General features: G+C 28.1%; 1 protein-coding gene across 1 annotated transcript in view; it reads left to right on the top strand.

Annotated features, from left to right (window-relative positions):
• The first annotated feature begins 2,455 nt into the window (after positions 1 to 2,455).
• Positions 2,456 to 24,964, top strand: part of LOC129958131 (WD repeat-containing protein 20-like) — a 33,805-nt gene continuing 11,296 nt past the window's right edge. Inside the window, exons 1-3 of the mRNA XM_056070332.1 lie at positions 2,456 to 2,926; positions 7,501 to 7,683; positions 16,149 to 17,396. Of these exons, the coding sequence (XP_055926307.1) occupies positions 2,678 to 2,926; positions 7,501 to 7,683; positions 16,149 to 17,396 (1,680 nt within the window). The 5' untranslated portion in view covers positions 2,456 to 2,677. The remainder of the gene's footprint in view (positions 2,927 to 7,500; positions 7,684 to 16,148; positions 17,397 to 24,964) is intronic.

Genomic DNA, 24,964 nt, shown 5'->3' with positions numbered 1-24,964 from the left:
ACCCTTCTTTTTATCTTCAATATCATATCACAAAGTACCCGTATAAGCAAATTACATATTAAAGTTTTCGATCGTAGCACTAGGATTTCCCCTATCGGCGTTTTTGGTACTCATTTTTTTTTTCTTGATAAATCGAAACCGCATACTTTAATGTGTATGGTGGCCAAATTTTGTTATATTTCGTCCTGTACATAACACGCTACAGGGCTCCGAACACCCTCCTTCATTTCTTGATCACCCTGTATATGACTATTTTTTTATCAGAAAAACATGAAGGCAATCTTTTCTCAATCCAAGTATTTTATTTAAAATGCTGGAATCGACAATAAAAAAACTTCTCAATCAGCATTTCAGTAAAGGTTTAGAAATCTTATTTTGTATTTGTAGTATATTTTTATGAATTACATTGAATTCAGTTTTCAATATTTATTATTACAACAGATGAAACCCTGATTATATATTATAATAACAGTTTGAAGATGTAATATTCTGATGTGAAGAGAGGAGCATATTTTATATTTTATAAACAAAATCTTGAAAATTTAACTGCTCATTATTTTACATCTGTATATTTTTTTGCAAAATAAAAATTTAGTTAAATTGAGAACTTTATGTAAGATTATTCAAATAGTTATATGCTTTAAAATTACTGATTACATTATGTTACACTGTTCAGAACCATAACAGTATATTATTCATAAAATTATTTTCAGAGAATATAATCATGTGTTATTTTCTAATGCATTTATTTTTATAACACCTATGATATAAAGTGTTTAATTGTGATATTAGAAATAAATACATAGAAGAATAAAAAACAGTACACTTTATTGTACAACAAGAAACATTAATCTAAATTGATATTTAATACTGTCACACACTACATTTTCATGCATTCTTTTTATAAATTTAAAATATTTTCCAAGAATAAAGCCTTACTTTTCGAATCAGAGAAAGAGTTTTTTTTTTTTTTTTTGTACTAACAAAATGACATCTTTACATATAAACGATTTTACTTAGTTTGGTTAAGATTTTAATGGGGACAATTCACGGTCACTTGTCAGGTACCAAACAAACCGCTTCTGTTCAATTTTCAACCGTTCTGAAGAAATAGAAATATCAAATTTTATCTTTTCAAAATTGTCATATTCATTCAAACATCCCACTATTAAAAATCTATTTTAAATTCTTTTAAACACCTTCAAGCAAAGGTGGAATTTAGATGATTCTTAGTGACAAAGCATCACCTTTAAATAGATCTTCGGCGAGGAAATTATATATTATCCCAACTAAATAAAATAGACAGTTCCTCCATTCTAAAAAGCAATTTTATTTGATACTGACTCAACGCGAAATGCAGCTTTATACTATAGTATACATATGTCTGCTTCAGAATGAATCAAAAGTTTCTTATCTGAAACAATTCTCTAGGAAAAATTAAAAAATCTTCAATGAGAAATTCTTTTGGAGAAAATGAAGTAATCCTGTACGTGAATTAAAACTGTTAGCAAATTACTATAAACAAGTTGCTTTGGCAAAGAAAACTGTTTTTACCTCAGAACAGTTAAATGAAACGTATATTCATAAAAATATAATAAAGTTTAACATAAATATATTTATAAATATATAATAGTTTAGCAGTCTGATGCAAAATGTCTCAAATATTCTATAACTTCCAAAGCCCGCACTTCAAGCAAACAGTCGGCAGAATAAATTAATAACAAACCGATGCTCAATTCAAATGCGAATGAAACTTCAGAAGACATGCACAGTCGTAAATGTCATATGACTTTTATGTCTCAAGAATTTACCCATCTTGTCTCTTCTTTATAAAATGTCATACAAAATGTTTTATCCCTTGCAAATTCTTTTCGCCTATTAGTGTCTTTAACAGGTTTATTAAAAATACCTTAATAACACATTGTTCTGATAGGTGTTAAGGATAGCTTTGTTTATCGCTGAAAGAAACGATACCAAATTAATTGTTATTCAATATTCCCAAACTATAAAAATCGAAAAAAAAAGGGGGGGGCTTTAAATTTTCATTAGCTACAAACGTAGTGCTGAGATATTGGAGATTTCTAGTGACAAAGCATTATACCGGAAATCAAACTTGGACATGGAAGCTTCTAAGCTTATAGAAATAAAACAGTGAATTCATTCATTCTAACAATATTAAGTGTTTTCTGGATGGATTTACTCTTTGCAGTTTTCAACAACTTACTATGTTCTAGATACATATCTTGAAAAATAAAACCTCCTTTTTTATATCATTTTCAAGTTAAATGATAATTCAGAATTATATTAATATAGAAATTCAATTATGAATTCATTTTCCCCTGTGGAGCTTCTATGATATGTTAACCCAATAGACCAAAGCAGGTACATTTGTTTAATGACCGTAGTTTATGTACTTTTCTTTTCTCACAAATACAAGAGTGGCAATGACTTTTTCTCTGATCGGTACACTAATGGAGGAATGTGAAACGTTAATTCAATAAGCTTGCGTTGTGCTCTGCGTTGCTTCTTTGTAGTTTTTACTTTTGCTATGTTTTATTCATCGAAATGCTACAGAAAAAATAAGTTATTTATCTCTTCGAAACTAACGTAACAATGATGTTACCGAGCCATGAACATCCGGGATATCTAATTTCCTCATCAATGTCGAGTCGGTAAAATGGCGGTGCAGTGTGACGGGGGAGGCAAAGATGAACTAAAGACTCAGTTTATGACTCGAGAAGGAGTGTATAAATTAATGACTTTATCTGAGTACTCTAGACCTAATAGAGTAGGCTTCAATGCGCAAGCCAATACACCTGTGAAAGTCTCCTTCGTAACTATGCCTGATCCATCCGGCAACGGAGATCGTATTTGTTTCAATGTAGGCCGAGAGCTTTATGTTTACATGTATAAAGGTGTGAAAAAGGTAAGTAAATATATGAATAATTTGATTTGATATTACCCTTCTGGCGATATTTATTAATTCTCTATTGTATTGAAGTTTAATTATGGCTTCCCAGGTACTTATTTAGTGGAAATTTACTATATTCAAAAGAGGATCATCCAACTTGCCAGTATATGTGTGTGTTATCTAATCATAGAAGTTTGAATACAGTAATACTTAAAATATTTCTTACAGACTTTTATAAGTTCATTTTTATGTTAATAGTTTTGAGAAATATTCTAACATCTAATCGCTTACAATAATATTCGACATAGAGTAGGCTGAGTAATAAAAAAGAAACGATTGTTTAATAAAGATAATTATAGGAAGATACTCGTATAAATAATTAATATCTCATTTGTTAAATTAATATTTTTTGAGTACTTGTTAATTATGTATTGCTTCACATATATATTGGACATAATGTAGTGGTTGATGTTAATCTGCTCAGTAATTGGATTAAAGTGTTTATTACTGTTGTTTTCAGCAAAGTGTTTGAAACAGAAATCAAATCTAATTTATATATTGGGACTTTATGATTGATATAATTTCTTTGATTTGATAATTTTACCTTAATTTTGTGTTTAATAAAAATGAATTCTTTTTGATGAGCTATAACTTTCATTGCTATTGAGAAAACTAAGTTGTAAAATTGTTTTTATAAATTTGACATATATTTAAAGCATAATCTCTAAGATTCATTACAAATTGTGAAAAAATAGCATTTTTGAAACTTTAGTTTGCAGTGAATTAAAAATACCAGTCATAGCCAATGTACCTATTTTTCTTTATGTATGTAGAAAAAGTAATTAAGATGTATTGAAATATTTTTAAGTCATTGGGTCATATTCATTATTTGTTATTTGGTTTATTTCTTTTAAATATTGTCTTAAGAACTTGAGCTTTATAAAAAAACCTTTTTTACTATCATCTCTATTTTATTTGATTATGAAATTGAAGTGACATAAAAATAAAGCATGTAAATCAATACTTGATGCATATGTTTTATGAATTGTGTAATTAGTCTTTTTCACCCATTTGAAGAGTCGATGATGTGCTAAACGTGAAAAGTAAACCTTTGCATGATTGTCATATATTTTGTTGATTATTAAAGTAAGAGCTGAATATGCTATTGGTTTTCAGTCAAAAATACAATCAAATATTCAATTATAACACGTGAAATGTATTGTTAATTATTTTGCATACTTTTCTTTTAAATTGATTTGCAATAATTTATTCCAAAATACTTGTATAATTCTCTATTAAATTACTTTTAACAAATTTTTTTTTCTAAGTGAATGCAAAGTTATTTTAATGTACTGCTGTTGTGTCATTATTCAAGTAGCATCCAATTTTATGGATGTTATAATTTTAGTTGTATTTTTAATAGTTATCATATCTTAACATTTTGTTTCCCATGTACGAATTTTGTAATTTATTTTATCTAACAATCTGCCTATTTTTAAGGATTTATGTTCAACCATTATGACATGTTTTAGTGGTGTGAATTTTCTATTTGAATGTATGAAATGTACTGTTTTTGTAGCAAATAGTAAATAAAAATATTTTTTTTAAATGGAATTTCTTAATCTGTCCCATTGAGCTTATGTAATTTAAGATTTAATGACTGAAACATGATCATGTGTAACTTTAAATTATTGAACATTATCATGTATAACTTATATTTGCTTAGCATCCATATTTTAACTAGTTTTTTAATGTCGCTAAGTACGATTATAAAATATTACTGCACAAAGTGATGATTTTTTGAACACGTTTTTTAATCAATTTGTGAAATATCAGTTCATTTACTTTTCTCTGTAGGGAAGAAAGTTGTTAATAGATTTATAATTAAAAATATGACTTAAAATAATTTTTATCCTTAAAATTGAAACTAAAGCCTTAGCTGGGTTATATATTTTAGATTTTATTTAGAATTTTCTTGAAGTATGATTTAAAATCTTCAATAATATTGATCTAATAACAATTTTCTGTTTATTTTACAGAATATTATGTATATTTTAAATGAAATATAATTGAAACTGTCAAGTTCTTAGATTAAAATTCAAAAATTTCCTTCTGTTAGAAAATGTAAATAGTAGTAATATAAAACTTTGATGTTAACAGTTAGAAAATTGAAATCTATTCTTCAGGAATATATTTTATTCATAAAAGAAATTTCTTAAAGTATTGTTTGATGTAAGCTGCATATAACCTGAAAGCATCATATTTATTCTGTTCTGAAACATGAAATATTTTATTTATCTTAATAGGACAGAGGTCTTTGAAAGGAGAAAACTATGATAAAAAGCATTATAAAATGTATTGTTTAATAACATGAATATTTGAAGGTATAAATATATTTTTTAACTTCTTTTTCTTAAAATGTTTCAATTAGATTTAAATATCTTTAAAATTGTTCCAGGTGTCTTAATTTTTCAGAAAATTGCATTAAATTGATAATGAAGAAACTGGGATCTTACTTGAATTCTTTTAGATATTTATTTCAGTTTTAGTGCAGAAGAATATAAAATTCTGAGGAAAATTCAGTGTCTGTACTTAAGAATATTTCTAAAGAATTAACTTTTAATTTTAATTGCAAAATCATATCCAATTTTGTTCCAAATAAATTTATATAGGATAATAGAAAAATTAAATTGCATGGAATATTTTGAAATCGTTATATAGTTTTTAAAAATATATTTTATTAAAAAAATGATTTTAAAGGTATTTTATGTATTTATTTTAATACATGTACATGAAAGTTTTCATAACTCTAAGTGAATAATTTGTGGAAATGCCTAATAGTCCATCATTTCCTTAAATCTCCAATATAATTAGGAAGTGTGTGTGTGATATTCAAGATTTTGTTTTTATTGAACAGCTTTTGCTTTCTAGATTTTAAAAATAAGTTATCTTTCAGATTTTATCTAAACCCTGATTGTTTTCTCATGCTTCTATTATTATAAATCACATTTTTGAGTACTATTTCTGCAATTAAAAATTTTAATATCTTAAAAGATTAATTTTTGTTTTGAATTTGATAACTACTTCATAAATACAATTTAAAACTGGTAATTTTTAATTATATTTTAGCCCTTATGATTTATATTTGAAATATGTTTAGGGTAGAAAAATTAGTTTGTAAATTTAAGTGCAAGTCTTTAATTTGAAAACGGGAATCTAAATTTCCATTCTATATTTTGTATTATAAAAACATTTCTGGTCCTCATTATGAAATTGTTGAAAGAGAAGGCTAACCAACTAGTATGTTTCATTGTTGTAACTAAATAAAATCGATATATTTGCATATTAAGTTCTAATTTGCGGATCGATCATTTTATATTATATATAACTTATTTGGCAATTCTGTAGTTGCCTCTGTTGAATATCTCCAATGTGAAAATTAGCTTATTCAAAGTAAAATAGTGACAAATGCCTTATTATTAAAATAGCTAATGAGAATAGCTCAGTCCCAGCCTTCATTGTATTGTGAAATTTTTGTCCATATCAGTTATGACTTTTTCAAAACTTTCTCTTTTGGAAATTTTTATATTAATTATTCTAGCGAATTGTTTATGTGAAGAATGAATTGCTGAATTCAATATTTTCTGTTCTAAAATGTAGTGGCTGTTTGAATTCTGTCTTATTAGATTAATAAGTGAATATCTTTCAGTTTCCCAAGAATGTTTTGAGTATCTTGCTCAAAAACAGAGAAGCAGTATGATATTGTCTTGTATGTGTATTTATGAACGTAGCTTTGAATGTTCTTTAAAAGACTTGCATATTTTTTTCTAGAATATTGCAGAAAATTTGCATCTTTTAATATTGCCTAATATTTCTTGTACTAAGAAAATCTAAAAGATTTTTTTTGTTGCATTATGCAAAATAATTTCAAGCAATTGTTGATTTTCCTTTCACAGGTATCTGCTGTATTAATGGAGTTAGAAATTGTTCCAAACTCCATTTGGTTTTGAAGTGAATCCTTTCAAATGAAGTAGATTCATGTGATGTCACTTTCACATGAAAAATGCAGTCATTCATGGTATTTAATTACACCTTTTGGTATGGTCATGTGTATTTAATCCAATGGTGTGCACAAATGTATTCAAAATTCCAAGATCAAATTGGCATATGGCTTGCATATAATTTGACCATGAATTGACTGTCATTTAAAATTCTTACTTTATTTGAATCCAATTTTTTTTAACTAGATAAATATAATTGTGCATTTGAGTGATAGTGAGTATATTATTCCAGCAGTGATATTTTAACAAAAGTAATTCTGTGTTAATGATTTCATTAATGGCAAAAACAATGCAGTACAGCTGTATATGACTTCTCATTATATTATACTTACAGAAACTAAAATATAGTTTGAAATGAAGTTATGAATACGCTGAAATGTGAATTTCATAATGAGAAATCCTAGTTAGTGTATTTTTGTTTGATAAACTATATTTTTATTCATTGGCTGTTCAGAATTTGTTTTATGTTGTATTCATATTTGCATTAAATATTTTCAACACATAAAGCTGTTAATTTGTTATTTTTAGGCAGCTGATTTAACTAAACCTGTTGACAAACGTGTGTACAAGGGAACCTATCCAACCTGCCATGATTTTAATCAATGCACGGTCACAAGTGAAGGAGTATCACTTTTGGTTGGTTTTTCTGCTGGTCAGATTCAATTAATAGATCCTATCAAGAAAGAACTTAGTAAATTATATAATGAAGAGGTAAAAAAAGAATTTTTATCTTTATATTGTGCGATTTTTTTTTTTTTTTTTTTTGCAATTAATTTTGTAGTGTTTCAAAACGGGGGAAGGAAAAAAAGACCTTGTATATATGTCATTATTTCCTTCTTGAAATGACTGTTAATATTGTATTTAAAAAATTATAACTTGCATTTCAAATGCATATTTTGATCAATTTCTGACATCAAAAACTTTTGCTCCTCCAGTACGAGCATAGTAATAAGACTGCATTATTTTGGAGAGCAAGAAGTTTCTGCTGCAAAAATGTCTTCTATAATGACTTGGTGAAAAAATAAATTGTATAATAAAGATAATTTAATATTGCAACTTTTAACGGGATGTATTATTTTTCATATAATATACATATATTTTCTTTTGTAGCGTATTCAATTTCTTTTTCTCCATTTACTTATATTAAAGAAATTCATTAGATTGATTTGCGACAATTTTATTAATTGTTCATCAGCTTATTGTATCTTTGAAATTAATTTTTACTTGCAACTCATTCATTTCTTCAGATTTATAAGATTTTGATTTATAATCATTTTATATAATTTTATTATATTCACCTTCTAGCAGCATAACCCCATTGTATTTATACCAGTACTAGTATGGAAAGTGTTTTTTCTAGATCCATTGTAATATAAATTTTTTGAAGGTTAATTATTTAAATTAGAATGGAGTAAAGGTTAATAAGTGCAATTATTTGAAAAAATTTTTATTTAAAAAGGAATCAAAACAATGCAATCATAAAACATAAAGACAATATGAATTAGCCCAATGGCATGGAAATAAGCTATTGAAATTTCGATATAAAAAGCAAGCAGTCGTTTCAAATTCTCTTCATTGCATTATTGCTGTCCAAACAAAGTCCTCCAAACATATAAATTTCTGGCAAATTTTACAGCTAAACCTTGTGATGCTAGTATGTTTGTTATATTGACAGGTTTGCATCTTTTTCACTTAGTGATATATCTTCCCTTCTTCAATACCTAGTCCTGTTTTTTAGTCCACTTTGTTAAGAGGTAGTTGCTGTTTGCTAAACATTCTTTCATGGGAACATTTGCTAGTTGTAGTAACATTTCTTTATCATTTGTAGAATAACATAACTTTTAACAGCAGTTGTATTATTTTTAAAACAAAGAAAAGAAGATAGGGAAAAAAAATACCAAATAATTGTGCATATCTCTGAAATACAAATAGCAGATTTGTAAAATTCTATTAATGTCTTGAATTCCAAATGTTAACTAACCCTTCTTTGAAAAGAGCTGTAAGAATAGCCAAAGTTGTGCTTTCATATATCCTGTAGTAAAAAGATTAAAACAAAAATTTTCGCTTGTGCATCATTTGGCATACATGTTCTCCTGGAAGGTTGAAGTAATTTTTTAAACAAAATCTTTCTAGTTATTGCATGTGACCATAGGTAAAAAATTGTCAGAAATTAATAAACATATTGCTAAGATATTTATAATGTGACTAGAAAATAATATTTCAATTTACTCTGTTATGCATTAATATATGATTTGTAATAGGACAAATAAACACTAAGATTCTTTTATTTTTTCTTTTAAGACCATTTTTCAAGACACTTTTCTTAAGAAATGCATTTAAATACATGATGTGTGAAGCGGCAAAAATGAGATTTTGATTTGAAGAATAGTACATACCATCTGCTTAATTATTAACTCTTCAGATTTTATTTAAGTAAAAGACACCAAAGAACATAGATTATCTTGTCATATTTGGTTCATATTCCTGATGACTAGAATTATTTATTTCCCCCGTGATTTCTTAACATCATTAAAAATCGGGTAAAAAATATGAATATGAGAAATGTTAGGATTTGATCTTTCATTAAAAAATCAGATAAATTGTCTTTAGTATGGAACCAGTTTGATAATATTGAGACATGATATTTTTGATATGCAGCAAAGAAACTTTTCCTCAGTAATTTAAGTTTTCTTTAAAAGCTTTTATTCTTATTATACTTTAACTTGCTTATACATACCTCCAACAGCTGCGGAATTTTCGTAGTTATTCTGGAAATTAGGTGAAAACTATTGAACTACAGATATAGAGTGGAAAACTAAAGAAAATGCACACCAAAAAGACTTTTTACCTGAATCTTGGATTACAGCATCGTGGATAAAGAAAGTACTTTTTTCATTGTTATGGGGAGGGGGGAGGAATTCTGTTCCAGCATGAGTGTAAAAACACTGAAGTCGCTGTTCATAATAAAAATGAATATAGGAGTTGTTTACGATGTTAAATTAAGTAATGATGACTTTAAAAATTCAAAAGAATTGCTAATCACTGAAACAAAATTATAAATATAACTAATAGTGTTAATTTGTTAACAAAATTGTGTTGTGATTTTTTAAAATTATTTCATTAATATATTTAGTTAATAATAAATGTCCATTAAATAACTTTGAATAATGTTTGAAAATTAAACTAAATGTTTTTAAATTAATTCTTTAGAAATGTCTACTCTCCAATAATTTGTTGGTTCTATCTTTTATGTAACACATTGATAAAAAAATGCTACTGAAGGCTGGGTAACCAATGTTGAAGGGTATGCTTGTGTATTCATATACAGCTTATATTTCTATTACCATAATATTGTGTGTATTCATGTGATGGAACAATGTGATGTTCTCTGACATCGTATTGTTCCATATATGGAAAAGACGAAAAAACTTTCAATTGCCATCAGTACGAATTCAAAGAATCATACTGATTTATATAGTTTCAGGGCATGTAAGTAGTATTTTAATGTCATCTTTTAAAAATATGACTTGGATATAAACTATGAAAAATGTTTATTTTTAAAAAAATTAAAGTATTTATCTGTTACGGATTTTGAGTTGCTGTGCATGAATATGGCAATGAAAATTTGAAATTAGCTTCCATTCCTAAGATATAGACGAATAAATGCTTTTAATGAGTTACTAGCCACATGTAACTGTTTACTCCATGTTTCAAGGTCATTTGGATTGCTAGTTTTACATTTTGTCAGTATCAGCAGTGAAAATTATCTGTTATGTTTCAGCATTGTAGTGGGTAGTCTTCCCTGTAGAAATCCTTCACCATGGGGAATTTATTGCAAAGCAGATGGTATATTTATTTAAGTACAGTTCTATTCTTTGTATTTTTCTTTGTAATTTCTTCATGGAGAGTCTGGACTAGGTACAAGTAGCAGTCATTTATATAACTTTGTTTCCTCCTAATCAGAGGAATGGGAAATAGCATTGCTATTTTCCCTTTGCTTTCGTACAACAGGAGTTTCTTTAATCAGGAACTGGACCATTTAGGGTTCAGGACATCGTTTATATAATTCTACATTCGACATTCTAAATATAAGTGATAAGCATGTAGTCCTAAAAGGGTGGGAGCATAATGGGTGGGACAATTTTGGGCTTCAAATGTTACTTCTCTGCATGTTAACAAGAATTAATGCATTTACAAGATATAACAGCCCTAAGAAATATAATGAATTTTATTCAAAGTCGCTTCAGTTGCATCTTTCACACAACACAGAATCGTACTTGCCACTAATAGTTATCACATTTTTATTTTTTACGCCAAAGTAGGAAACTGTTGACAGCCAGACTAGCATAGCCTTTTATATACTGTCAAACTTGATAATAGCTGTAAAAGAAATATAAAAATTAATGTCTTGAAGCCATATTTCTAACCTTTTCAGATATTTCTTGTCTCTATAATATGTATTTACACATTTCACAAATATTTAATATATGGAACATATATTTTAAAGCAATTCTTCTTATAAAAAATAGTGTAAATTTGCATATTTCCATACCTTATTTTTCAAAGAAACCGAGGAAACAGACTGCTGCTAAATCTCCTTAAAAAAGAAAAAAAAAAAAAGCCAGTTGTGTGATATTAGATGTGCCAGTTTTACTTGCTCCTTGGTGTGTATTACTCTATGTTAAATAATGGAAATTATTTTATATATATGATATACTTTATATGGAGCATTTGATAATTTTTTTTTATTTATATATGTGTTGTTTTTGAATAAACTATCAATATTATTCATTAAACAAGGAAGTCGATACCCTAATTAATTTATCATGTTTTCTGATCTCAAAATAAGTAGATTAAAAAGGATTTTTATAATACAGGATGCGCCATAAAATGAGTTCAAAGTTCAAAAAATCATAATAAAAAAAAGAAATAATGCTCGAAAAAATATTGTGGTTTATAGGAATATGTTCAAAGTCGAATCCTCCCCCTTCCATTCAAAATGATTAATAAAAAGACGATAGATAGTTTTCACATGTCAAACCGAGACGGTTTATGCAAATCAGGATAGCTGTTGAAACCATAGAGCCGATATATAAATTGAGGGAGCTAGTCGCTTGTTTCTTGTCTAAACAAGTATACGCAACATGAGTCGCGTGACTTCGGGGAAATCTGGCCTTTAGAATACCTTTTTTGGCACCATATCGCAAATCTTGGCATACTCAAAAACTGCCGCGCAATATTTTGCTTCCGATCATTGGTTCCGGTCGGTTTCCGGTTAATATTTCCTAAACAATTTATATATTCATTCTTTGAAAACTGGTTTCGAAAATAATATTTTCTTTTTTACATCATTTGTTGTTGTTGATTAAAAGTGTTTAGTTTTTTTATTTTGTTTTCATGCAATAATTAAAAGTGATTATTTTTCTTCTTTAAGTAAACATTTTATTTCTGCTCTTTATCTAAAAACATCTTTTGATTTTATATTACATGTTCAAATACTTTTATCATTATCTCATACAGATAAAAAAAAAAAACTTTTATAAAAGCAGATTATAAAAATTACCTTTTTTTTTCTGAATATTTAAAAAAATGCATTCGTATTTCTAATTAATTTTCTTTCTAAAAATTAAATTATAATCCAAGAATTAGGAGAATAAATATTTATTTTTGCATGAAAAATGAAATAGATATTATTTAAAACTTAAATTATTTTGAAATAATTTAGAAAGAAAACAAAAAACACTAGCCCAGGATCGAACTCGGGTATCGAGAATGCTACGCCATTACCTTAACCACTACACTATTCGAGCGCTCGTTGGGGCAACACATTATTAGTATATAAACTAATTTGAAAGTTTTAAGGTTGGCTATTGAGTCTTAATATTTTAATGAATAAACATTCCAAGTGTATTAATCTACCATTATACAAAATCTCGTCCCAAACTCAGTTTTTTACCCTCCCCTTGTTAATATCAGTTTTAAATATTTCGCTTCTGGTTTATAATTTTGCCGGTAACTTTGCTTCTAACTACCGCAGAAACAAAATTAAATCATTTTTGGAATCTTAAATGTGTTGATTTAATACAAAATAATAAAGAAATTCGAAATTTTTACGAGAATGGTGTTTTTAGGGTATGTGCATATCGCAAGTTATTAATAAATGTTAACATTTAGACAAAATTTTTATCTGTAAACATAGCATTTCTTTCTTTAATAGTTTCTTATCTTTAGAATATCCACTAGTTTCTTTTTAGATCTTAATTAAAATTTATTAAAACATGCAATTACTGCTATTTAGGAAATTTTACTATTTAACATTTTCAATAAAACATACGTTTTAGTTTCACTATTTCATTTACAATGATGATTTAATATCTTTCACGGTATAATACGATTCGAATATTTATAGTAAAAAAGAAACAACATATTGGAAATAATAAGGAACTTTATTTGAACTAAAATAAATACACTATTGATCGGTCAATAATGTTTATGTAAACACTTGAATTGGCGAAAAAAAAATCACGCCAAGCTTGCAGCCAAGCACTTACAACACATTCGAGATTAAAATAAAGCAAGTAGCAAAATATAATGCAGTTGCATCAGTTTAAATGAAGCTTTATAACAAGTAAATAAATTTAATACAATAACTAAACCAAACTATGAAATATTATTCAGTTATAACACCAAAATAACTGAGTGATCGAGATTTCGAAATTTTAAATTGACATAAAATGGATATAAACAGAATATGTTTGTTTATACCTGTGAAATGATACAGGATTATCCTTAGAAGCTTTACCTTTGCATCCAATTGCACAGCAATAGTTAACCATGGATTAAATAAGCTTTAAAATCCAAAAGTTTAAAGCGATAAAAAATCTGCCATTGAAATATAATGGGGAACGGAGAATGCGGTTACAGCGAGCACAAATTCTGTACCAAGGTTATGTGATTTTATCTTGTCCTACGCCAAAGTAGGGTTGCACTCCCTCTATCAGTATCTCAGCTCTATGGTTGAAACAAGGTTTGAAATGGATCTGTCATTCGATGCCAACATCATGCTATCATTACCCGATCAAGGATTAGTGGTTAAACTTTTGTTTAAGAACGTTGAATCCACGACTAAAAGCATTGCGAGAATTCCGCGCAGTGAAAGAAAGAAAGAAAGGCGAGTAAAAGCCATAATTCATTGAATGGGATATTGAATTTAGTGTGCCGTTTTGATGAATCAGAGTTTGGAGGATCGTCCACCGCGGAAGGTGGAAGTGGCAGACCATCCGTCAGTGTGAACCGCGTCCCTGTTGTACAAAATGTCATGGTTAATTTGGCAGCCGAGAAATCATCGGGAAATAATAGTGCACATGAAGTTGAGAGAGTAACGGGGATTTTGGAAACATTACGGATCCGCGCATTCTGCACGGAGTCTTGACACTGCATCCGTACAAGATACAGGCACTTCACCAATTATTGCCTGCAGATTCCGACGAAAGACAAGCTTTTGCACAATTGGAACGTGGTCCACAATGGTTGCGGAACATCATGTGGACAGCTTAAGTCCACTTTTCATTGTATTGTGACATTAATAAGCAAGACAGTCGCATCTAAACGACATCAAACCCTCGTGAGTACGTGAAAAGTATGCTTCATACCAAATTAATCAATCTTTGAATGAAGTAATGTAGATTGGCTTAAGTGCTGACATATTTTTCAATATGTCAGAAACGTTGATGCTTCAGTTCTTTGTCTCCCACCAAATGATGATCTTGATTTGCTATTTAATTAATTAACCAAATTAATAAATGAAATTACATTTATTTAATAAGCTAAATGAATAACTTTTCTTGGGCCAGTCTCAATCTGAAAAATATTTTAGTGTACCGTGATCAGAAAAAAAAATGGCATTTTAAAGGGTTAAACCTATATATTCGCCACGTGTAACCGTTTGGTGTGGTTTCACCACGTTCTAGTCATTCTGTATCCATTCTATTTTGAAGAGCGTTGTGATGTATCCGGTTGGAAAACCTGTTCGGTCACTGCAGAGCGGTATTTTAAGCAGGGTTCACACGAGTCCAACTATTGCGCCCAATTGAAGGTCACACCTACTTCAAGAAGATCACATGACCGCTATTGGACAATGGCAAATAGTTGTCCTGATGAGACAACCATTTGCCATTGTCCCGTTGGGGGTCATGTGATGCTCCTGAGATAGACGTGACCTTCCATTGCGCGCAATAGTTGGCCTCGTGTAAACTCTGCTTTACGCTTTGCAAGACTAAGTTGCCCCTGCTTTGCAGCATAGATGTGCGTTACTTGCCGGTCATCTTCATGCAGAATGGCGCCCCATCTCATGTTATTTATTCTGTCAAGGCGTTCCTTCTAGACACTTTCTCAGAGAACCGAGTGATGAGCCTGACATGTAAGATTAAGTGGCCGTCACGATCGCCTGACCTTGCTCCAGTGGACTTTTGGTTGTAGATACCTTAAATCTCGTGTCTACGAGGGCTCTCCAGCCACTTTGATAGAACTGAAAGTTGCCATTCAACAGGTCGTCGGTGGCATCAATGCCAACATGCTACACTCGGTTGTAATAGACGTAGTTACGCGCCTCACTTGCTTAATACCTTGTGGCAGAGGTCATGTTGAACGTCTTTTGCTTTAAAATAAAATGGAATGTCTTAAGTTACTGTGCCCTGTTTTCCTGATTTACATAAATCATCTCAATTTGGCATCCAAGTATCATCTATCGGTCATTTTTTATGGGAACAAAAAAAATCCAAATGCTCTTTGGACATATTACCTTACTTGTTTTATTGCGATTTTTTGAAGTTTACATGAATTTGTGGTATTTATTTAGAAAAAAGCATTTCAAAGAACCATTTAATTAAAGCTTCAAAGAATTTAAACTTCATTTTTATGTAAATATATATGATGTTTTAAATATGGCTGTACTCTCTTGTTTGCTTTATATATGGATTGTTCTATTTGTACTTTTCAATTTTTTAAATATTTTTTATGTGGCAATAGGTCCAAATATCGTCATTTCGAATTTTTGTCCCATGTTCTTCTGCTCCATTTATTCTGAACTGAATGAATTTAATTATTCATAATACATTTTTAAGCACAAATGAATTATATATATCTGCTAATATTTAATTTACTTGTCTACTTTTCAGAGACTGATTGACAAAACAAAAGTGACTTGTTTGAAGTGGGTGCCTGGCTCTCAGAATCTGTTTCTTGTATCTCACAGTAGTGGACAGATGTATGTTTATAAAGAAGACTTGCCATGTGGTAATACACCACCACATTACCAATTATTTAAACAAGGTGAAGGTTTTGCAGTATATACTTGCAAAACGAAAAGTACGAGAAATCCTCTTTATAGGTGGGTGATAGGTTATGGTGCTTTAAATGAGTTTTCATTCTCACCCTGTTCAAAATATCTTGCTACAGTCAGTCAAGATGGATTTTTAAGGATTTTTAATTATGATACTATGGATCTAGTAGGTATAGTAAGAAGCTTTTTTGGTGGATTACTGTGCGTATGTTGGAGTCCAGATGGAAAATATGTAGTAACTGGAGGAGAAGATGATCTGGTAACTGTATGGTCTTTTCAAGAAAAAAGAGTTGTGGCTCGAGGCCATGGCCATAAATCTTGGGTTAGTGTAGTTGCATTTGATGCATTTACCTATACTGACTCAGATGGTCTTGATTTATGTGACAGTGAAGAAGAAGTTAGTCCATTGCCTAATGATGATGCAAGTGAGTCTTCAAAAACTGTAGCATCAGGAAGCAAAACTGATTCAGGCACTTTAGTTCCAAACTCTGTATGTGCAAGAAATTCTTTATCTGGTAGTAGGTCTTTAAACATTACCTCCTATAGGTTTGGCTCTGTAGGGCAAGATACACAATTGTGTCTTTGGGATTTGACTGAGGATGTTCTAAAACAACCTATAGGAAGGACAAGGACTAGTATGTTGCTCAATAGTCCAAGTACGCATCTTCCAACTCTAAGTAAATGTAATAGTGTTGGGAATGCGCAAGCTAATTGTTGTCCAAAAGAAGCATCCTTAATGGATGGAAACCTTGGTTTACCAAGTCTCAGTATAGGAAGTAAAAGTGCAACATTAGAAAAAGAGAAAAAGCCGGATAAAGAACATAAACGAAATTTCAGCCTTGCTTCAAGGAATGCTGATAAAAATAGCCTTAATAAGTCCAACCAAAGCAAAGTGTTGGATGACCCTGTGAAATTAATTGGGACTCCAATCTGTCCTCGGAGAGATGAAGTCTCCATGCTTGAACCTCTTATATGCAAGAAAATAGCACATGAAAGGTTAACTGCATTGGTGTTCAGGGAGGACTGCTTTGTAATAGCCTGCCAGGAAGGTTTTGTCTGTACGTGGGCAAGGCCTGGTAAAGGTGTAAGTATTTTGTCATGAAAACAAACTTTCTTCATGTAAAATCTTGTTATAATTCTGTAATGTCAAACTTAGTATTAATCTGGTTTAAACATTTTAAAAAATCATTATGTTAACTAGAATTGGTTCAATTTTAATTTTTAGTAATTTTTAATAGTATTTTTTCTTATTTGTGTTATGTTACAAATTCAAATTTTTATTATTTGAAGTATTTTCACAATTCTCATTTAAAGGTTTAATGTAGCAAATTATTAAAATACTTATTTGCATATAATTTCGAAGTAAACTTATTTATTACATTTTGTTATTATGTTGTATAACTTAAAAGTTTGTATTTTCTAAGATATGTACAAAAAGGTTAAAATCAAACCTACAGTTTCTTATAATTTTCAAAACTGACATATATATGTCAAACCTATAAATTTGATAAATTTAAATGTTCATAATTCTTTAGATCCTTTAAATATAGATATGTATATATTTATGCTTACATTGTAATAGTGTTGTGCAAGAAAATAAATAATACATTGTTTTAGCTGTAACATTTGTAAATTTTAGTTAGAAAATAATAAAGGACTGGCATTTTATATGGACTTTTATTCAGTAGTGGATTTGCTTTTTCGTGTCTTGATTGATTTTAATTTTTGCTTTTGCTAAAGTATATATGTAACAAATTGTTTACAAATATTGAAACAAATTCAGCTCCTCTGCACATGAATAAAATTGCATTTATTATTATTATTATTATTTAATGAATGCCACCCCTCCTCCTATTATTCTAAAATTTATTGTGAAATACAGAGTTAACTATATGATATAATTCGAAACTTTTGAAATAAAGCTCCATATGTCCGAAATTAAATAAAATTGCCCCACCACCCCAGTCGGAAAGAAGACATTCATAAATACAAACTTTTATAATTATGATGGAGGTATCTAATTATTATATTAGTTCTGAATTTATGTTTCAAATTTTTAAAAACTTCTTTCAGTTTTACCCTCTAATGACTGAACAATAAGCTGCTTATCATTTTGCAGAAAGGAAAGCTTTTCATTTTTAAATTTCAATTGATTTAAAGTATATCATGTTTTCTAAAAAAAAAAAAGCGAGGGAAGAAAAGTTATAGAAGTTGCAGTTAAGTGCTTTATAATATGATTCATGCATTTGTTTATCTTAAATGCGGATTGATTGTAGCTTATTTTCATTTCATAGGTTTTTAAAAATAAATCTTGGAAGATCGTAATATGTTAAATAATATATTTTCTCACTGGATCATTTCCTTATATTAAAACGTTAAAATTTATAAGTTGGAAACCATATTAAGATCTTTTAAGGTTTCATAGAATTTTCTTTCATTTACCTTATATGGAAAAGGCAGATATTGAATTTCTGTTATATAGTTTATTTCTTCCATATTTATTTCTGTCAACATTGCAATGAATTTTTTTTTTAATGCAAAAGAAAATGTTTTTGTCATTGTTTTCAAATATTTACAATAATCTTCGGGAATGTGGATATTTTTTACAAATATCACTTCTTTGCATTTCCAATAAAGAAAAAACCTTTTTCTGTATAGTATTCTCCCCCACCCCCCATTTGTATTATTGACAGAAGCATATTTTCATGCATAAAGCATTCTTAGCATATTTTCTGATGTTTTGTAATTCCTTTTTAAATACTTAATGACAATTTTAAAATTTAAAACAATTAGGTGCCAAAAGTTAAAAGAAAATTATGTACAGCATTAATTGTAAAGACATACATTTAAAAGCTACAGATATATCTACCTTTATGTTATATTGTTTGTTTTTCATTTTTCCTATATATTTTAATTTCTTGTGTATTGATGTTCAAGGTAACAGTTTAATAGATTTTTAAGATTTATATAAAAATTTTGTAGTTTAATATCTTTTTCAAATCCATTTTCCACTATTTAACTGTTTGTAGGCTATTTTGCCCAAATTTTAAATTTCCTTTAAATAATAATCTTTACTGGTTTCTCTATTATAATTCTTATTTGCATGTTTAATTTGTGATTTCAAATGATGCATGTTGGATGACCAAACTAAAATTTTGTATCAATTTTCTCTTTGTTTCTTTTCTTTCATTATCTGTTTTTATACTTTTACGGAGAAAGCAAAATCTATTTTAAAATTTGGATTCAAATTATCAAATTTTATGGAAGTTTTGAATTTAAAATATTTTATTTCAACAATTTGTTTATTGCATCTTAATTGATTCAAGCAGAGATAAATATTAAAGCAGTGTGAATTTAAGCAAAGCATGGTCAGTTTTGCATATAAAAAAAAGCAGATGCACCCATTCATTTATGCTTGCATTTAAGTTTCAGTAACAGCTTTTTTTATTCCAGAAACATCATTAGAAAATCCTACCTGCAAGCTTCTTAATGTCTAATTATATTCTTCATCCAGAATTAAATTAAATTTAAACTAGAATACAGCTGATAATTTTAAGATAAGATTTCTCTGAGAAAATGGGGGAGGGGGGCCAGAAATAGTTTCTTCATTACTTACTTTTCTTTTCTTTTTTTCTTCTTGCTAAAAAGCATTTCATTCAGTTTTAACATTTTTGATGAGTATTAAATTTCTCAAATGAAATACCCCTAAATTAAAATGCTTGGTTAAACAATCGTTACTTTAAAAAAATATAAGGATGGTAACATGTTTTCAGTTTTTTTTTTTTCTTCTGGTTTATTTGCAATATTTCTTACGATTTCAAAGAATTAAACTATAATTTTCTTTGAAATCAAGAGTTTAGAAATTTTACACTTTTGCTGGACATATCAAAATGAGGGATTTTTTTTAAAAACCAAATATGTATTTAATAATAAAAATTCACTGTAACTTCAAACATTACCTTTTTGTAGTACTGTATGCAGAAAATATATGAAAACATTTAATTGCTTTTCTTCACTTATATTTTAGGATTAAAAAATATACTTGAACTACAAATATATTCAAGAAAAGCTAATAGTGTAAGTTATATCTAGTAAGAGGTTCATTTCTAATTAGAAAACAATATGACCGAATAGCATATTAATTCTTTTTCTTCAATTCTGATAAGACTCGTTTAGAAGCTGTTCTGGTAGCTGTTTTTTTACAGTATATCTACATTCTTTTGTCTCGACTTTACTCATTTCTTTTGCATACTTTTAAAATATATGGTTTCTTTTCATTGGTATTCTCTTAAATTTCAGCTTATTCAAATGCTTCCTTTTTATAGTTTTAAAATTCTTTTTAGAAAACATTTCTAGTAAGCTCCTTGTGATCTTCTAAACTGCCTTTATTATTTATATAGCTTTATTTTGTTAGCTACCTTTATATATATATATATAATAAATTCTTCTTGAAGTAGTTAATATAATTTCAAAGTATTATATCTATTGAATATGTGTATATTCATGTATGCTTATGCACATAAAAAGAAAAAAAGGTAGATTTTTATTCATGAAGTTGATAAATCCAAAAGCAAAATTAAATTCATTTTTATCATATATTTACAACTTGTTTTGCATAGGTTTCTTTTGTGTGAATAAAATGATTTTTCATTTTTTAAAACTTTGAATAGAGTTAAGTTTCATTTAAATTCTGTTGGTTAAATGTTCACTTCATGAGAAATAATTTTTGCTGGCTTGAAAATAATTATACTTTTGTAATTCTTTTTTTGTTTGGTTTTTCTAGCTTCTTGTTCTTAAGACGCTGATCATCATTTGTTTTGTTAGGAGTTAAGTCCAAGATTAGAATCTATTCAGTTCTGTGGTGAAAATTTTATGTATGATTGATTAGTTAAGGACAATACATATGTTAGAAAGATATTCAGAATCTTGATTGTGTAGTAGTTTATATGGTATTTAGAGCTATTTGAATACCTTCATATAAATTATATTTATTGGAAACTTCTCTGATTAGTTGAATTGGTTGAGTTTTGACCTTAATCTTAGGTATACAACATAGCTAAAATAGCTTGATAAATAGTAACAGTTATTAAAGTAGGATTTGTATGAGAACAATAAACATAAATTTACTATTTTAGTAGGAGTTAGATATGCTGATCATTTGATCACCTTTACAGAATTTTGGTTTTTATTTTTTCTGATTTCCCCTGCTACATCTTTCTGTGGCAAAAAACAAAAAAGAGAATTGTTATTTATGCTTAAATTTTCTAGATCAATTGAAGTGCTATTTCAGTGTGTCTAAATCATATGAGTATTGTTGTTTTAGATAACATCCAGTTTAGTATTTGCAGCATTTATGCAATTTTAATTGGAAATAAGGCTATTTGTAAGGATCTATTTATATAACTTTTAAGATCTTATTTTATTATTGGTTTCAGAGTATAAAGTTCGTACAAATTGCTGTTTTCAGCTCTTTATATTGCACGCTATCTTTGTTCTATGAAAAAGATATACAGTTTGTTCTTGAACCATTAAAGGCTTGTTTTAAAAAAAATTATTAATAAAATTCAGAAAAGTATAGTTGGTTTCTTATTACTTTGAGGATTGGCTATTTATTAGGCAGCTATTTACTTAGCTTTTGCACCATCTGTCATCTAAAATGACGTAATTGCTGCAGTAAGCCTTTACTTGAGTAAATTCTGTGTGGTTAGACTGCTTTTAATATTTTAAAACTGTAGCTTTCATTGAGTACTTCATTTATTTGTTATATTTAAAATAGCCTCATCTCAACCTATAAGGGTCTGTATTTAAAGTTTTGCTCAGCTGGATTGAAAAATACAAAATAATTTAAAAATGACTCCTTCATCATTACTAGTTCTTTATCCATAACATATCCTTACAAATAAGAGAAGACTTAGTTTTTTTTTTTTTTTCTTCTTTCTTTCTTTAGCTAAGTGCTACAATTGGTAAATATCAGTTTGGAGATATATTAAAATATCGGATACTTTTATTTGCTAGTTAAAAAAGCAATATATATATATATAATATACTAGATTACACTTTTCACGTGGATAAACCACACCACTCCACCAACATAAAAATTATTTCCCAGTGGATGTATAGAAATGAGATTGACTTGCATCTGAATTCTGTGTGGATGATTGCAATTGAAATCATGAAATTCTAACATTTCATTAGAGTTTATGACTTGGAATAAGCATAAAAATCTCATTTTAAGGTTTCTTGAAAATGAAAATACACATCAAGAAATGTTTGATTTTCAAATTATTTGATAACTTTTAAGTTTATCTTATTATTATTATTATTATTTTGGTGAAGTGGATGAAGTTTGAATGGGTTGTTTTTGGTGTCTTAGTCATTTAAAAAGTTATTTCCATTCTAATTTGAATTCCTCAACTTCTTTGTCCTATATAAAATAAATTTATATGAAGACATTAGTAACATTTGAATAGCATTCAATGTTGATATTTGTGTGAAGTTATTTTTCTTGTGTTTTCTTCAATTTCATTCTAATCAAATATGAAAAAAAGGGGGAGTTGGGGGAGACAGATTTCTCCGAAACTAGATGCTGAAATTTTTTGATTGATACTTTTCATGGCTTCAGTAAAAATATTGTTTGTGTAAAGTAAGTGGTTGAAACTAAATAAATGCTCTTATGAGTTGTGATTTGTTTTAAAGTTGGAACATTCACTATTATGTTATAAAAAGCTATCATTTCATTCCCTACAGCAATATCTCTTTTTTTAAAAAAAAAATAGGTTGATTTGCCTATAGTTTTCAGTGTTAATTTAGCTCATTTTCGTCACATATCCTTCTCTGTATGTGTAATTATAATACTGAAATTGTTTCTTTGAAACTTAAATGCTTCATTTTCTCTAACATTAAAAAAATACATACATACATACAAAATGATTAAATAAAACTTAAATGAAATGTGATTCATAGATTTGATTTTCATTTCACTATAAATGTTCTGACATTATGTTCTTAATGGCTTGATTTCGTTCCTGTGTCGATCCACGCTAATTCTAAGTATTTGGGAAAGCAAGTTTCAATATGCTTTGCTTGCAGTGTTAGATCCGTTTTGCATATGTTAATCAAGAAGCTTAAATTTGTTATCCTGACAAGTAACATTTTACATTATGCCCTTTTAAATCTAAAAGATTGATTTTTGAAGAGATTCAGTTCAAGTCTGTTTGATTTCTGGGTAACATTTTCATTATATGCAACAATGCTATTTTATGTCAATGTAGATTTCGAAAAATCTCTTTGCAGCTCATTTCATACATCTATCTATGCAGCAGGTTTTTATTTTTTTATTTTTATTGATTTAGCAGAAGTTTTATCCATAGATTCAGTTCTTATTTTGACATCTTCATTTGCAGAAATTTAATATGTAATATATATTCTACTTTTGCAATTCTTTTTCATGAAGGACATCAAATAAGCTGTTATTTCATAAGCAGTGCTTTAAACCTATCTTTTTTTTTTTTTTTTTTTTTTTGTTGTTGTTATTCTTAGGTTTTAACATTTTTACTACGATCTTAAAAGAATAAAAACTTGAAATAAATCTTGTACACCAGTAACATTAAAAATTTGTTTTATCGTCAAATAAAAATTTATCAAGTGGAATCGCTTCTCAAATTATAGTAAATACCCCCCCCCCCCCAAAAAAAATGTTTTGCTTTCTAACATGTATAGAAAATAAAATTTATTAAAAACTTGCTTTATTCTTTGCTTGTAAACATTTTTATCCAATTTAAGCAAAAGTCTATTTCTTAATGTATCATTCACTTTCATAAACAATCAAGTCCCTTAAAAAATCTTTTGTTGTTCTGTTTTTTATAAAATTCAATTTTACTCCCACTTTTAATTTATCTTAGTAATAAAATTAATATCTTAATGTATTTAAATTCTCGGTTACAAGAATTTGTCCTTTTTTATTAGGCTTTCAGTAAATATTTTATTTCTAATGCTGCATTTTCTAAGGGATATTATTTGAATTTATTCAAGAATTCTTTATTTTCTATTTTTGCTTCATTTCATTAATATTAACCATTTTTTTAAATTGAAAGATAATGTAATCGTAGCTTTTTCACACTGTTGTTTAGTTTTTTTTTTCTATTTTAAATATAACATCTCTGACCACATAATTTCATGCAGCCAGTCAGAATTTCCAGACTTAAGCTTTTAAAATCGCCAAATTTTTCAGCTTAAGTTAAAATATATTTTCCTACTGTAATCTAGCTACTTAAATTCTAGTGATATAAATTTGGATGTGAAAATATAAATTTTTGTTGCAATTGCTTTTTTGCTAAAAAAGATTCATTTATCTAAAAGAATAAAGGTATATTTGTGAATTCAACTAAGTTTCATTTAAATTAAAAAATCATTCAAAAATGAAATGATCAGAATTAAAATTGATGTTGAATGACTTCACATTATTTTAAATTATTGATATAATGCTTCATACTTAGTGAAGCATAAGGAAACCACTTCACTAAATATCTGAAAAATTATTATTGTAAAATTAATAAATTAAATTTCTTCCCTAATAAAATTTTTTTATTCAACTTCTTAAGTGTTTATAATGTGCTTAAAAGTAATTATTCATTTTAATTTATGGTTGTTTGC

The sequence above is a fragment of the Argiope bruennichi genome, chromosome X1 (genome assembly GCF_947563725.1).
Source record: "Argiope bruennichi chromosome X1, qqArgBrue1.1, whole genome shotgun sequence".
Taxonomy (NCBI): domain Eukaryota; kingdom Metazoa; phylum Arthropoda; class Arachnida; order Araneae; family Araneidae; genus Argiope; species Argiope bruennichi.
This window is presented reverse-complemented; position numbering and strand designations above follow the sequence as displayed.